Here is a 14141-nt window from a genome sequence, read left to right as displayed (position 1 = left end):
CGTCATTAGAGGGCAGCAGCGGCTCCATAGAGGAAGACGTCGGTTCGAAGCACTTATGTCAGGAGGTTAGTCCTCCTGACAGCTTGAGGTGGAGGGCCGCCATACGCAACCCCACAGAATATGTACCACCCTCCTCCATAGCCACGGAAGGAGGAGACCGTGTGCCAGGTTCTGGCATCCTCCAAATCCGCCTCTCAGTCCGGGGGCTAACTCGCACTGGGCCCATCCCAGTCCTTCCCATCCTCCACAACCTGCCAGGCAGGGGGAAAAGAAGGTGGTGGATAGAGAAAGGGAAAGAAATTTCCAGATTTCAGTATCTCGTCGATCGACACCAGTCTGTCACGTTCCCACAGAGGGATGAAAGCCGGTCGGGGAACCAGCCGGCGACGTCGGTGGAGGTCGTACTAGGCCAACCGATATCGGCTGGGATCCATGCATGGATCCATGAGGTCTTTCTGTGTCAAGACGAGAGTCGTAGACAACATCGGGGCCGGAGCAGATGACGTAGAAGAGAGAGGACCCCCAGTCGGACCCGCGGGGGCCAAAGGTGTGCCAACGGGGTCCGACGGGCCAAAGACACGTGCCATGGCTGACAAGAACTCCTGCAGCTGGGCCGGAGTCACCGATGGATCCGGGAAGGGCGGGTAGGCCATCAGCAACTGTGTAAGCTCGGCAGGAGCCGTGGGGGCGGCGCCACCCTCACCCTCAGCCATGTTGCATGATAGGCTAGGGGAAGGCGAAGAGCGACGGCGCTTCTTCGGCTTCTTGTGCTTCGCCTTACCTGACTCAGAATGAAAAGACTTAGTAGAACGATGGTGATGGCGGCTCCGCGACAGGTCCCTCGACCTCCCACGGGACTGGGACCTCGAACAGCGCGGAGCTGACTCCCGGGCCTCCAGCAACTTCCGAAGCCACTCCCGCAAAGTTTATGGAGCCAGGGCCCGACATTCGGAGTTGTGGTCGTACCCCACGCATACGAGACACTTCGGGTGCGGGTCCATCACAGACATGGTATGGGGACAAGCTGCACAAGATTTAAAACAGGGCATTCCTACACACCAGGAGTTAAAGACTCAAAAAACAGAGACAAAAGTCCCAAAAAAACTAAATCAAAAATTTACTTGGAGTACCGCTCTCTCCGGATCTGCACTTGCTGGCGCGGAAAAAGCAAAAACTGACATCAGCACGCGCGGGCATGTCTAAGTAGCTCCAGCGACGCAATCTCGGCGACTACGACACCAGCAACGTACGCGGAGCTGCACGACGCCGCCGACAGACGCGCATGGGTACTGCTGACGAAATCTTTCCGGATCCAGTCTGATGCCTTGGGGTAATTCTAAGGTAAGGAATCTATAACTAATGTGTTTCTTTCAGTTCAAAGCTAAATGGGAATTTAAAAAAGGCCCTGAAAATTAGGTCAAGAGTCAGCACAGGATTATTTCTTTAAGGAAAAGCTATAAAAATGCCTTGAAAGATAGGAAACATAGGAAACAAGAGATAGGAAACAAGAGATCCGTGAGGAGGAGGCCTGGAACTCATTAATACAAACTGCTGAGACACGAAATGCAGCTTTGTTTTGGAAAACAATTGACCATAGCTTCCATAGCGAAAACTCTTTAGTAAAAATTGATACTGTTCTCCCAGGTGATTGGACATTGCATTTTGAGAGCATTTTTACTCCAGACGCTATCAAATATATCAAGAGTTATAGTGATAATTATATCACAGTGGAGCCAGTAACATTACCCCCTATTTTGCCTGATGAAATAATGTCTGACCTAAATAAACGTGCAAGTAGTAAAGCCGCAGGACCGGATGGGGTCCCTATTGATATTTTTGAACACAATATGGATTTCTGGACTCCGATTTTATTAAATGTTTTTAATTCTACCTTTGGTGGTGTGCTGCCTGCATCCTGGGTAGAAAGTGTGATTGTACAAATATTTAAAAAGGGGGACAGAGGAAAGGCTAATTGCTATCGTCCCATATCCCTTCTTGATTCGACTTCCAAATTAATGGGGAGAATAATGTTGGAAAGGCTAGAAAACTAGGCCGAGGAAAATTACATCTTGACTCCGGCCCAGTATGGATTCGGAAGGGGTATTGGGACAGTGGAACAATGCATCAATCTGGAGCTACTGACAGAGAGGTACACCTTTGCCAAGGATGGGGTTATTCATCTCTGTTTTTTGACCTCACTAGCGCCTACGATTTTTTGATAACCATACTAAATTATGGCAGACACTAGGTCCCCCTAACGATATAATCACATCTCTTGCCCAGATTTACTCTCTTTTATCCTCTAGAGTGCGATTTGGAAAAATAGGGAAAGCACTCCAGCAACTCGTGGAGTACGGAAAGTTTGTGTTTTAGCTCCCTTTTTATTTTCTTTATATATTAATGGTGTAGATAATTTTTTACAAAATACAGTTGCAGACGCACCAAAAGTTGGGACGTGCCCAACTCCCGTTCTTCTTTATGCAGACGACGCTGTTCTGTTATCAAGAACAGCTAACGTTTAATAGACAATTTTAACTCCTTTATGTCTGGAAAAGATCTCCAGATTCATTTAAAAAGACTTATGTTATGACTTGTGGGAGTTCAAAATTGAAGTACAGACAACATCATGCGGGAGGGGTTGCCACTAATAGAGTCAACTTTTACATATTTGGGTTTGACCTTTAACAGGAATGGTACATGGAACACACATTTGGATCTGTGTAAATTGACATTTTTAAGAACCACGGAGGGCATTTTAAGATTTTCTGCCAAAATAGGAAATAAACCTATACAGGAAATTCTCACCTTGTACCGTAGTAAGTGTGAAACAGGTGTTTGTAACAGGGATGCATTATGGGGGGGGGAGTGAATGCTGCCCCATTACAGATCCTTGAAAATAAATTCCTAAAAATACTGTTGGCAGTCCCTAGTTCCACGGCAAATTATATAACACATAAAGAACTTTCTGTACCATATCAAGACAAGGTACATGGATGCCATGGAAGGAGCTAGAGTGGCCGAAGCCAGCCAAAAACATAGTGTTAACTTCTACTGTGAAATTTATTCAGTAAGCGGTACATAAACTTATCTAATACAGGTTCGAAATACAAAACGCAGATTTTATTTGACAAGACTCAGGCTTGGCACCCTTCATTATTTAATAGCATTTCCGAAACAGGTTAAGTGGTGCCATAAATTCCCAAATGCCGTGCGATGGAAAGTCCCCCCAATCTACGTTGCACTTTTTACTTTTTTCTAGTTTTTATATTGATATTCGGAAATCTATTTTAAAACCTTTGTTTTTATTTAAAAGGCTTTATCACTATAAACATGCTTTTAACTTCATATGTAGTTTTAAAAAATCTGAAAATTACTGATGCGTTTACCTTGTATATACAACTGGCAATAAGGAGAAGAAAGGCTTATGCATATTTGGACGCATTATTGTATGACAAATCAGATGATAATACGTAGTTGTGTAACAGCACCATGTATATATATATATATATATATACGTGTATGACTGTTTTGCTGTCCATCATGCATGAATGCAGGTGTGTATAAATAATGGTATTAAGCATTCTATGTATTTCTATTAAAGGCTATTATGCCTGTTGATCATTGAACATGTATTTGTGGAGATAATATTGTTTTTATATATCTGAACACAATGCACTTCATGTATTTGACTGTTTATGAATTGCTGGTTACCTTCTAACTACAAATCTCGTTGTCATAGGCTAGATTGCATTTTTCATTTAAAAAATAATTGTAATTGGATATATTGTATGATAATGAAATGTTGATTTTATCTCGATTGTATACTTGTAGTTTTTCCTGAATTATAATTGTTTTATCTCAACAGAATGTTTTTTATGGTGGAATTATTTACACCAAATACAGCTAAATTGAATTGAATTAAATTGATTCAATTCACCTTGATTCTGGCTCTAGGCTGTATATACACGAGTCAGATTCATTTCAAGTATCTGGGCCTGAAACAAATTTTCTACATAATGACAAACAGAAAGGGCCGCTATATGGAATCAAAAGTCTTATTCGTGTCCAAGGACGCATAGGCCAAGTGCGATCCTGCAGTTATATGCCACAACTATGTCATTGTATCGGCCCGAGATTCAATTTGGCTAACTTATGGGGTATGAACCAATTCTGGTCCGTGTGGATCAGGTCTGAGATAACATCCTGTAGTCTGTTCGACAATGCCTTGGTGAGAATATTTGTATCTGCATTAAGAAGAGGGATCAAGTTCCAGGGGTCTCAAGGCTTACCTATCAGAAATATAGTCGCAGTTCAAAGATCTCTTGGCATCTCTCCACCCCCACTATGTTGCGGTATACATTGTGTATATAGTTCCTTAGTATGTGACCAAGGACTAAATAAATATGCTTGTTGATTGAATGACTGATGATCTTATCCATGCGTGGTGCGAAACACCCTGCTGGCACCAGCTGCCCTACCCAAACAGTCTGCAGTATTTAGGCCTGGCCTGAGGACATATTTCACAGAATCTTCGCCATCTTACATTGTCTGTGACAAATTGGGCCGACGGTCATCTGGGACTGCGGGCAGGATCTCACCCACCATGGGTCACAAAGTCTGCAAATGATGTCTAGGGGGCAACCTGAACAGATTGCAGAGAAGAATATCCATTACCAAAACAGCTACATGCATTTGGATTCTCTGCCTGGAGGTGAGGCTGGGAACAAGTTAGTTCAACCTGCTTGTAGATGCTTGTATTACAAGACTTTCTGTTGAGGGATGCTGGAGGAGAAAGAATGGGTCCCCTGGGGCCAGACTATGGTCTGTTAACAGAGGGACCATATATCGGTTTTGCCAATTAGCCCATCACGGTATCCATGAGAACCTCATTAAACGGGAAGAGCGGCTCGGAAAAAGGTTGCCCTGGCTGCAGATCTACTTTAAGGACATTTGTTTTGACCTCAACAAAGGTGGTTGAGGTCTTTCGCAGTTCAAATGATAACTATGACAAAATAAACAGATTCTTACACTGAAGGGCCAAGTGAAGAGTTGAGACCAGTGTGAGGAGATATGTGTAGACCACTGGCGTCTTAGAGATCAAAACATAAATTCTCCTCATCTAGGACACATCATCACCATCTTCATCATGGGGTACACTGTCTGACAGCCATTGTGGCAAAGGAAGCACACCTTCTGAGCCTGAATGAGGCTGAAATTGAGGTGGGCGCGACTTTGGCCAAGGTCACAGTGAGTTTGCTTTCGAGAAGACTATCAATCATCTGCAGTGCCACTGCCAATATGCGGGTAACTGGCTAGAGTCTTGACGCCGGAGGAGGAGTCAAAGCAGGTATTGGCCCCAGAGTCAGGGAGGAGCCCCAGAATGGAGTCAAGAAGTACAGTTGGTGTCTGGGATCGGACCGCCGGCAGTAGTTCGACCTGTGGCCTCCTCAGATCCTTGGGGATGGAGGGAGCCAGAAGGGTACAAAGGTACCAGACACATCCTCTTTGAAGGCCTGGATCTGTTGCACCGTGGCTGATCGCCCTGGGTAGTTGGGCTGTATCAGGATGGGATGAGAGATCAGTCCTGTGGAGGGAGATTGGGACCAAGACCTTGAGGTACCCTGATGTCTGTGTGACTTTTCTTGACAAGAAAAAGGAGAGTCGCACTTCAACTTCTTATGTTTCTTCTTTCACCTTGATTTAACTGATGACTTAGAGAGAGATGAAGATTTTTCTAGAGGATGGCCTTGAGAGCGAGAACGTGTCTAAGTCCTAGACCTAGACCGAGATAGGCCTTAAGTGTTTTTCTGCAGTGCTCGGTGACAGAGTTTGGCCTAGCTGTCTTGAGTGGCTTTCAGGATTCATCCAAGCACATTCGTTGCATGGTTTGAGTCATGCAAGGACCCTAGACACCAGAGACAGACCTTGTGAGTGTCCGTCACCGACATCAGTTTATGGCAGTCTTTGCAGGGTTTAAAACTCTTAGTTTTAGGGTGGAGATATGTCCCTTGCACACTGTTTGAATTTAGGAAGCAAGCTTCTGTCACATGATAGATTTGATGCTGCAAACTCTGGATCTGAAGCGAAAGGTGCAGAAAAGAACTGATATCGAAGGGTGGGGTGGCTTACATGTAGCTCCTACATCAATTACGGGTATGACAGACAACGTAGAGCCACATGACACCACCTACAGGTTTGGAGGAGAATTGCTGAGGAGAATCTCTGCATCCAGTCTGCCACCTGGGGTTAATCACAAGGTGAGGAATCTGCAGTTAAAAGTATCCATCAGAAAGTGCTTTATACTGCCTTTGCATGGTTACTAAGAGCCTCCCACTTCAACAAGGGGGACTAATTCAAGAACGTGATTTTATGAAAGCAAAACTGGACAGAAATGTAAATACAGACGTTGGTAGTTTTCCTTCTAGGTCAACTGGCTCTTGATAAAGGTTCTAATACAACTGTCCCTCCATAATCTCCAGCAGCAGATATACTGTAATGTCCTCAGAGGATCATTGCACCACCCTGCAGATCTGGGAGAATATCAGTGTTCTGCCCTGAGGAATCTATAACATCCAAAACAAAAAGGTCTTCTCATTCAAAGGCAGCACAATCGTTCATGCACAGACATACACTGTAAAGAGTCAAATAGGACTCACCTACACCCCAGGGAAACTCCTCAGAGTGTTCTGCCTTGTACGAGCGTAGTACAGAGATGCACCAGTCATCATCCACCTCGTATTGACTGTAAACTGAAGCTGAAGAGAATTGGTTAGTAAAAACATTTAGAACTGCATAGTGCTTCCTACCAATGCCATACATATATTAAAATAGCTTAAGACATCATTTCTCGAATCACCAGCAAACATACCTTTGGCCCAACCACAGAATCTATAGCCACAGAATGGATCTGTGCAAGGATGATGCATAAAAACCCAACTATGAAGAACAAACTTTTTCTGCCAAAAAGAGGTTCTGGATCTAAAGGTTGATTATTTAAGGCTGTCATTAGACTACAGAATGCTAACTTTTAATATATGATCATAGCTCAAGCCCTCTCTGCGCCAATTTTAGATTAACATCCAATATATAACAAATATCTTCCAAAAAGCATCTTTCTCGGCCTCCCCATCTACACACTTCCATTCTTTTGACACATTTTAGTGCACTAAATCCTTTAGGCAAGGAAGACAAGTAGCTCATTACCAGAATTTCCCAAAACATCTATGCGCTAGTCACAAAGGAAAACTTAGATGTGAGTAAAACTACATGGGTAAGTTTACTCCTACACTTTTGAGTAACTTCCCTACTTTAGGCAATTCACCATTTCGGACTATCAAATTACTTAGGGGTGGAGCCTAATTTACACCACACAGTGCAAACCACTGATACTGCAAACCCTCTCATACAAAATAATAGACGCATAAAATAGAAAAACAAAAAAAATGGTCATTAAAATAATTTATTTCAACTTTTTAAAAATATATATCAATGAAACTGAATGTTAGAAAAGATGTATATACTTTAAATATAAAAATATTTTTTTGTGAAAAAATACTTTAATAAACGTTTATGTATTAAAACTTACTATCTTTTTGTAATTTTGTTTTTTAATTGTTTTATTTTTTTCTGCATTTTCACATCAAACATATTTTTTACAACTTGCCATCAAATTGATATCATACATATCATGACCAATACCATAATTTTGCATATATAGGTTCTGTGCCTCCACAGATGCATATATGTATCTCCCCTTACCGGATCACATATGTCGCATACCAGTTTATAAATCGGTGTTTAGGATACCAAATTTATTTATTAGAAAGTTTTGTATAGCGCGAACAAGACCCGTGGGTATCAGAGCGCTTAACATATAGGCGTATGCGACAGAACAATATATATCAGTCAGTTATACGGGCATCGGAACGAATTACAAATGAGGCGTGGACGAAAGACATATATATCAAACAGTTCTACAGACAACAAATATGAGGTAGATGATAGGAGATGGGTAATAAATATAGTCAGTGTTGGATATAATTCAATCACGAGAAGATGTGTAAGCAACTATGAGGTAGATGATAGGAGGTAGATGATAAATAAAGTCGAAGGTGGATATATTTCTATCATAGGTAGAGTGTGTAAACAAGTATGATATTTAGTTCATTGTCAGTTCGAGACTGATCAGTTCTAGGTAGTGTATTTTTTTTATCAGAAAGCTCTTTAACTCTCGCTTGAATGCTTCCACATTTTGGATCTTCCTGATGATAGGAGGAATTGAGTTCCATATTCTGGGGGCAGCTCCTGTGAACGCTCTGTCATAGGTTTTTTTCTTGTGGAAAAAGGCTGGCCGTAGTAGAAATTCTTCAGTACTCCTCGCTGGCCGATTCCCTCCCGATAGCTGGAGTTTCTTCGCTAGGTATCCTGGGGTGTTGTGGTGTAGCGCTTTATGGGTGATAGAAGCTATCTTCATTTGGATTCTAGCTTCATAGGGTAGCCAGCTTAAAGCTTTCAAGTGTGGCGATATGTGGTCGTATTCAAGTGTGGCATCATCGTTTCTTCAATTTTATCCCTCATCCTGGAAATCCCGCCCTTCGTCTAAAATCTTTGCAAATTTGGGCAAACTCTGGCCTTGCATCCATGTCGAAGGACCATGTTATCAGCCTGGGCAATGTCACCACTCCCACGGAGTGTACAATGTCATTTCAGGCCGCTATTAGGGCCATTTTATGGAAAAGTAAATTGTCCTGAGCATGGTTATATCACCGCATATCCCCAGCTTAGCCAGTGGAGGAGTGAGCAAATCCGCTCCCCTAACACTAAGGAAGCACACTGTTCCAGTGATTCTCGAAAAAAACGAAAGGCGGACACAACTCCATAAGGTTGCAGCAGTGTCCCTGCTCCTACACAGCCCATTAGACACCTATTGCTTTCGGCATTTTGTACAACTTGGTTCTTGTGTACAAGGCACAGTGTAGAATTTTAAGTAGCATGAGGCGAAATCCTACTTTTTGATGGCTACCTCTCTAGAGCATCTGCATGCCTCTGCCCAGTAATTGTCCTCTCATACACACAGATCTTGCCTTTAGTGGGGGTTGTTAATTAAAAGTTTGTTTCCTATAGATCATCTAGGTGAGATAGTGTACTGGGTAGACCACTTAGAGACAAAGGTTGCATGCTTTGTGCAGCAGGCTGACAGTACCCTGTATTCCACCAGGGACTCTTCACCTAAGTATCATAAGAATTGACCATCTGCCAATTAGTAGCGTCTCTGCAGTTCTGCAAAGAATATAATCTTTCAGTTTTCCCAGATATTTCCCAATTTAGATATTCTTAATAGACTGCAGTGGCTGCAGAATTGTAACGTCTTCATATTCACTAGGAGATCTGTTTCCCATATTGGTGTTTCTCGTGTGAGTTTATTTGCCCACCCCATTTTCTTTTTCCCTTTCCCAAATTTTTAGGACTATTGCTGCCTGTTGTTGCAGGTGGAGCATTCTACCCTTGACGTAAAATAAAATTCTGTAGCTTATTGTATGTCTATCCATAATCAGGCCCGGATCAGTTTGTAAGGCAAAGGCCCAGTCATTAATCACAAACAGTTGAGTAGCTCAATACTAAAGTTGCACGGTAGGTAGAGAAATCCACCCTTAATACTGGCTCATCTCAATGTTTGAGACTCTGCCTTGAAGAATGCATCTGGTATTTAAGAAGGTGTATTTTGTAAGATATATAAAAATTGTGGAAACATGATCATAAGTGTCAGAAGCAGTTTCCTCCAATGCCCCACGTCCTTTTTGTAGGTCTCAAGTATCCTGCCTGAGTTTGCCTATTTTACGTATGAAATTCAACTTGGTCTGTTCTAGCATATATCCCAAGAAAAGAACCCCTCCCTCCCGCCCCCCCAAAAAAATGGCTAGCCGTCTCCATGAGGTAATTGGAAATAGTGCTGACTTGTGCCAATTCATTTTGAGGCCAGAAAGGCTTCTAAAGATCTGGAGGATTTCTAGCATTCCACAAAGAGAGTGGTTGGGTCGTTTAAGTATAGTAGAAGTCATCTGTGTAGAGGGAGATCACCTCCTCCCAGTCAGGATCCCAAAAGACACCGCTAAAGAGTGCATCCTTTCTCACCCACTTTGCTATCGGCTCAAGAGCCAATGCAAAAAGTAATGGGGAGAGAGTATCCGCATCCTAATGCAAACTCAGCTGAGAACTTTCTCTTAAGCCCCGACTCTGGTGATGGGTTCCTTGAAAAGCAACCATACATATTAGGAATTTTGGTCCAAATCCAACCTTCCATAGGATGGCATATACATATGGCCATTCCAGTGAGGTCTTTTGGGCATCTAACACCAGTATTATGGCTGGTTCCTCAATCTTCTGGAGCCTCATCAAAATATCCAAATAACTGGTGGATATTGTGTTGTGTAACACTGATTGGCATAAATCCCAATTGGTCTGGAGCGATAACTCTGTGGATGATGGGTTTAGGAGAATATTTTGCCTCAATATTCAATAGTGATATGGGCTGTAGGATGATGTGCACTCCTCTGCTGGCCTACCCTTTTGAGTAAAACCATTACTGCTGGCGTTCTCCGATCTTCGGGGTGACTCCTTCCAGTCATTGCCTCCTTGAACATGTTTGGTAGTGGGGTTCCCAGTTTTACCCTCAGGGCATTTAAAGAATTCCAGAGGCAATACATTGGATCCTGCTGATTTCCCACTGAAACAGCTGAGTTAATGGCCTCCTGTAATTCATGCTCCTCCTTACAAAGGTTTAACTATATTCTGCCCTATTCATCTATATGTAGAGTTGGGACATCTCTGAAACTCTTGCAGGCCCTTTATTCCCATTTGCGACTGGGGAGTGTATAGCCTACGCAGATATGCTCTAAACACACGTGCTATATCTTCATCTGATACAACCATACCACCCTATCATTGTGGATCTTACATATCCACCTTTGACTTTCCTTTCTGCAGGCGAAGTTTGCCAACATTTTTTCCACTCACTAGCGATTTCGCAAAGCTTATGGTTGTTTCGCTTCATTTTCTACCAGTGATCTGTATTCCTCTCTATGGCTATTTGGTGCGTCCTTTCTGACTATTGGGTATGAATATATTCTGCTTCTAGCTGACCTAAATGTTTCTCTAGTGCTAGGCTTTCTCTCTGTCTATCTCTTCACTTCTCAGCAGCGTAGGCATTCAGTTGTCCCCCTCACCACTGTCTTATACGTTTCCCAGACTGATTTGGATTTGCACCGACCTTTTGTTTTCCTGGAAATAGAAGTCAGTGACCTCCAGCCAGTGTTTTCTCGTCTCCCAGCAGGTGAATCACCACTGATCTAGTCTCCAGTATAGTTAGGCTAGTGGTTATAAGAGAATAATTTGAGGTTTACCTTGCTAGGTATCGTGTGTTACGATAGATAGTCCTGTTTGGGTCTTGGGCACAAACAAATAATTAAGTAGAGACATTGCCTTCATAAAATTGGTAGTGTAAAGGTCTAGTGTCAGATGTGCTTCAATGCAGAGATCTAAAAGGCCCACAGCTTTGACAAAATCTAAGAGTCTCGTGTCCCTCATGCTAATGTGTGTAATGTCAGTTATCCTATCTTTCTGCACACATGGTCAGATTGAAATCTCTCCCTATAATTAATTGCCCAAGTGCCTCCAGCTTAACTGTCTGCAGGCCCTGTGGGAAATACCAGGAGACGATCATGACCCTTTATCTGTTTCATTACCCTCTAATTGCCACATAACAGCTATCAGGGTCCAGTCCAAGTTTATGCCACTGTGAGTGGGAGCGAGTTTTGTGGTAAAATCTCCCCCTCTCGGGAGCACGGCTGCAAATCGGAGTGGACAAGATCTCTTATATAGCCCTCTAGCCAGACCTATGCCACACCTATTACCCACCACATCAGTCCCTTGTAAAAGAACACGATCTAGATTATGAATTCCTAAGAAGATTCTTATAACACTCCTCTTTGGAAGATGTACAATTCATTCACATTCCAAGAGATAAAAGAGAGACCATTCTCCCGGAGGCTACCTGGTTTTGTCATTGCCGTCATCGTGGTCAGTTGCTAGACTATATACATGCTGCAGTATCTTTGTCGGTGTTTGAACTTCTGATCTCACTGGGCTTCCAACCACGCAAACCTAGGAACATCCCCCTCCTCCTTACTACCTCATACCGCTCCCCATATTTGAAAAGAGAACAATTAATGAACAGAATGCAGAACAATGTCATACATTCACCCCAGTACAGAGATCAGGGCCTAAATCCATAGTTTTTTTGCTCACCATGCCATTCCAGTTTGGACCCAGCCATGTACAAATCAGTCTTGACCCTGTGTCCAATGGGAACAGTCCAGCGCGAACTGCCAGGCCAGGTCCTCCCTGGACTGGAAACAAGCATCCTAGGACCGGCTCCCCTATATTTGAGGCATCTGCTGTCCCCCCCCCCCCCCCCCCCCCCCCCCCCTTAAACTTTAAACCCCATGTCGCTATTACAGTTAGCTGAACTTGTATTGGGGTTGCCTTTGTAGCTAATCTCTGTTAAGCTTGATAAAATAGAATAATTAAATTCATGTCTCTGACTGAACATTATATCTCTCCCTCACAAAATACTTAGAACAGTTTTCTGTTTAATCATTACTGTAAGAAAGGGCCGTTTCCACCCATGGCCTCCGCCAGTGTGTTTGGTGCCTCCGTGCCAGCCTCACTTCTGTCAATTCGGTTAGTCTTTGCGTCACTTGTGTCTCACAAGCCACCAACCTTCCAGACAGTCTCCTGCCTCCTCAGTGGCGCAATGAACCATGTTTTGTCCTCTGCAACCACCCATAATTCGGCTGGAACAATCATTGTGTATTGGAGGCCCCGCTTGCGCAGTTTCATTTTTATCCAGTTGAACGATCTTCGTTTTGACTTGACCTCTTGCGTGTAATTTGGAAATACCATTATCTTGTGGTTTTCAAAGGACAGTGGGGCATGTTGTCACAGCACACAGAATGGCATCTCAATCTATTTAAGTAATATGCAATTATCGGTCTGAGTCGAGCCCCAGTGTTTGGGGGATCATCCAGTGTCGTTTACTGTTAGTCATCAAATGTCTGAATAGGCATCTGCCTAATTGCTGTTTGTTCCTGGATCATGTTCTATTGAAATGTTCCACAGAAATGTTCACTTTGTGTTTGATGGCTCAATACCCGAGGAGTTGGGCTTCCATGGACAGCTACATGGCCTTTGGTTGCCTAGTTTCCCAGATATCGAAAATTGTATTAGCCTTGTCTGTATGGACTATCACCTGCATGTACTCCACTTGATCAGGAAAGCTCCAAGCGCTACTCTATTCTTAAGTTCGGAGGATTTATCTGCCACCAGAGACACTGATGTGTTTAATATGTATGTGAGTTCCAAAAACTGTCAAGGAGGCATCTGTTGTGAGAAACACTTGCGGTTGTGGCAATGACAATGTCTATTTTGCAAAACTGTACTAAGAAATCTTCTGCCACCAAAGAGCTGCTTTTAATTGATGGACCGATTTCGGCCAAGGGGACCCCATCCCCCAGGGCCCAGCCACAAATAGAAAAGTAAGAGGAGCCAGGCGCCCCGGGCCCCCACTCCTGGGAGCCATTAATGGGCCTTAGACCCATCCCACAGGGCCGGCTCCTGCTATGTCCCTGGGGAGGCGGGGTAGGGGGGGGGGGGGTTTGTCTCGCCCCTAGTACTTAGTGGTTTTCCTGCCAACAGCGATGCAGGCAGGGAAACACTAAGCCCACTCTCAGCTGGCAGGAGCTTTAAAAATGCTTCCGCCATGTGATAGCAGAGTTCAGATCTGTTTCTCTGCAGGCAGCGATGCGGGCAGGGAAACAGATCTGAATATTGCTCCCATCCATAGGGAGCAGCATTTTTAGCTGCTCCCTGCAAGCCGATGTAATGCAGGCTACCATTGGATGCAGAGAGATGGCTGGGGCTGCGGGGGACTTGAGGCAATCCCGTGGCCCCAATCAAGGAAATGGTGGGAGTCCTGGGTGGGCCCCAGGGCACCCATCTTTTGTCGGCTAGGCCCCGGGGGAAAGGGTCTCTGGGAAAGGTACTGTCCCGAGAGGAGGGCTATGTGCCCACCCTCATTTAAAAAG

At 43.8% G+C, this 14141-nt stretch overlaps 1 protein-coding gene across 1 annotated transcript in view; it reads right to left on the bottom strand.

Moving 5' to 3' along the window:
* Positions 1–14141, bottom strand: part of ABHD16A (abhydrolase domain containing 16A, phospholipase) — a 274475-nt gene that overhangs the window by 50122 nt on the left and 210212 nt on the right. The window contains exon 18 of the mRNA XM_086924640.1: positions 6657–6755. Within this exon, the coding sequence (XP_086780766.1) occupies positions 6657–6755 (99 nt within the window). The remainder of the gene's footprint in view (positions 1–6656; positions 6756–14141) is intronic.

Source organism: Lissotriton vulgaris, chromosome 5, assembly GCF_964263255.1.
Source record: "Lissotriton vulgaris chromosome 5, aLisVul1.2, whole genome shotgun sequence".
Classification (NCBI taxonomy): domain Eukaryota; kingdom Metazoa; phylum Chordata; class Amphibia; order Caudata; family Salamandridae; genus Lissotriton; species Lissotriton vulgaris.
This window is presented reverse-complemented; position numbering and strand designations above follow the sequence as displayed.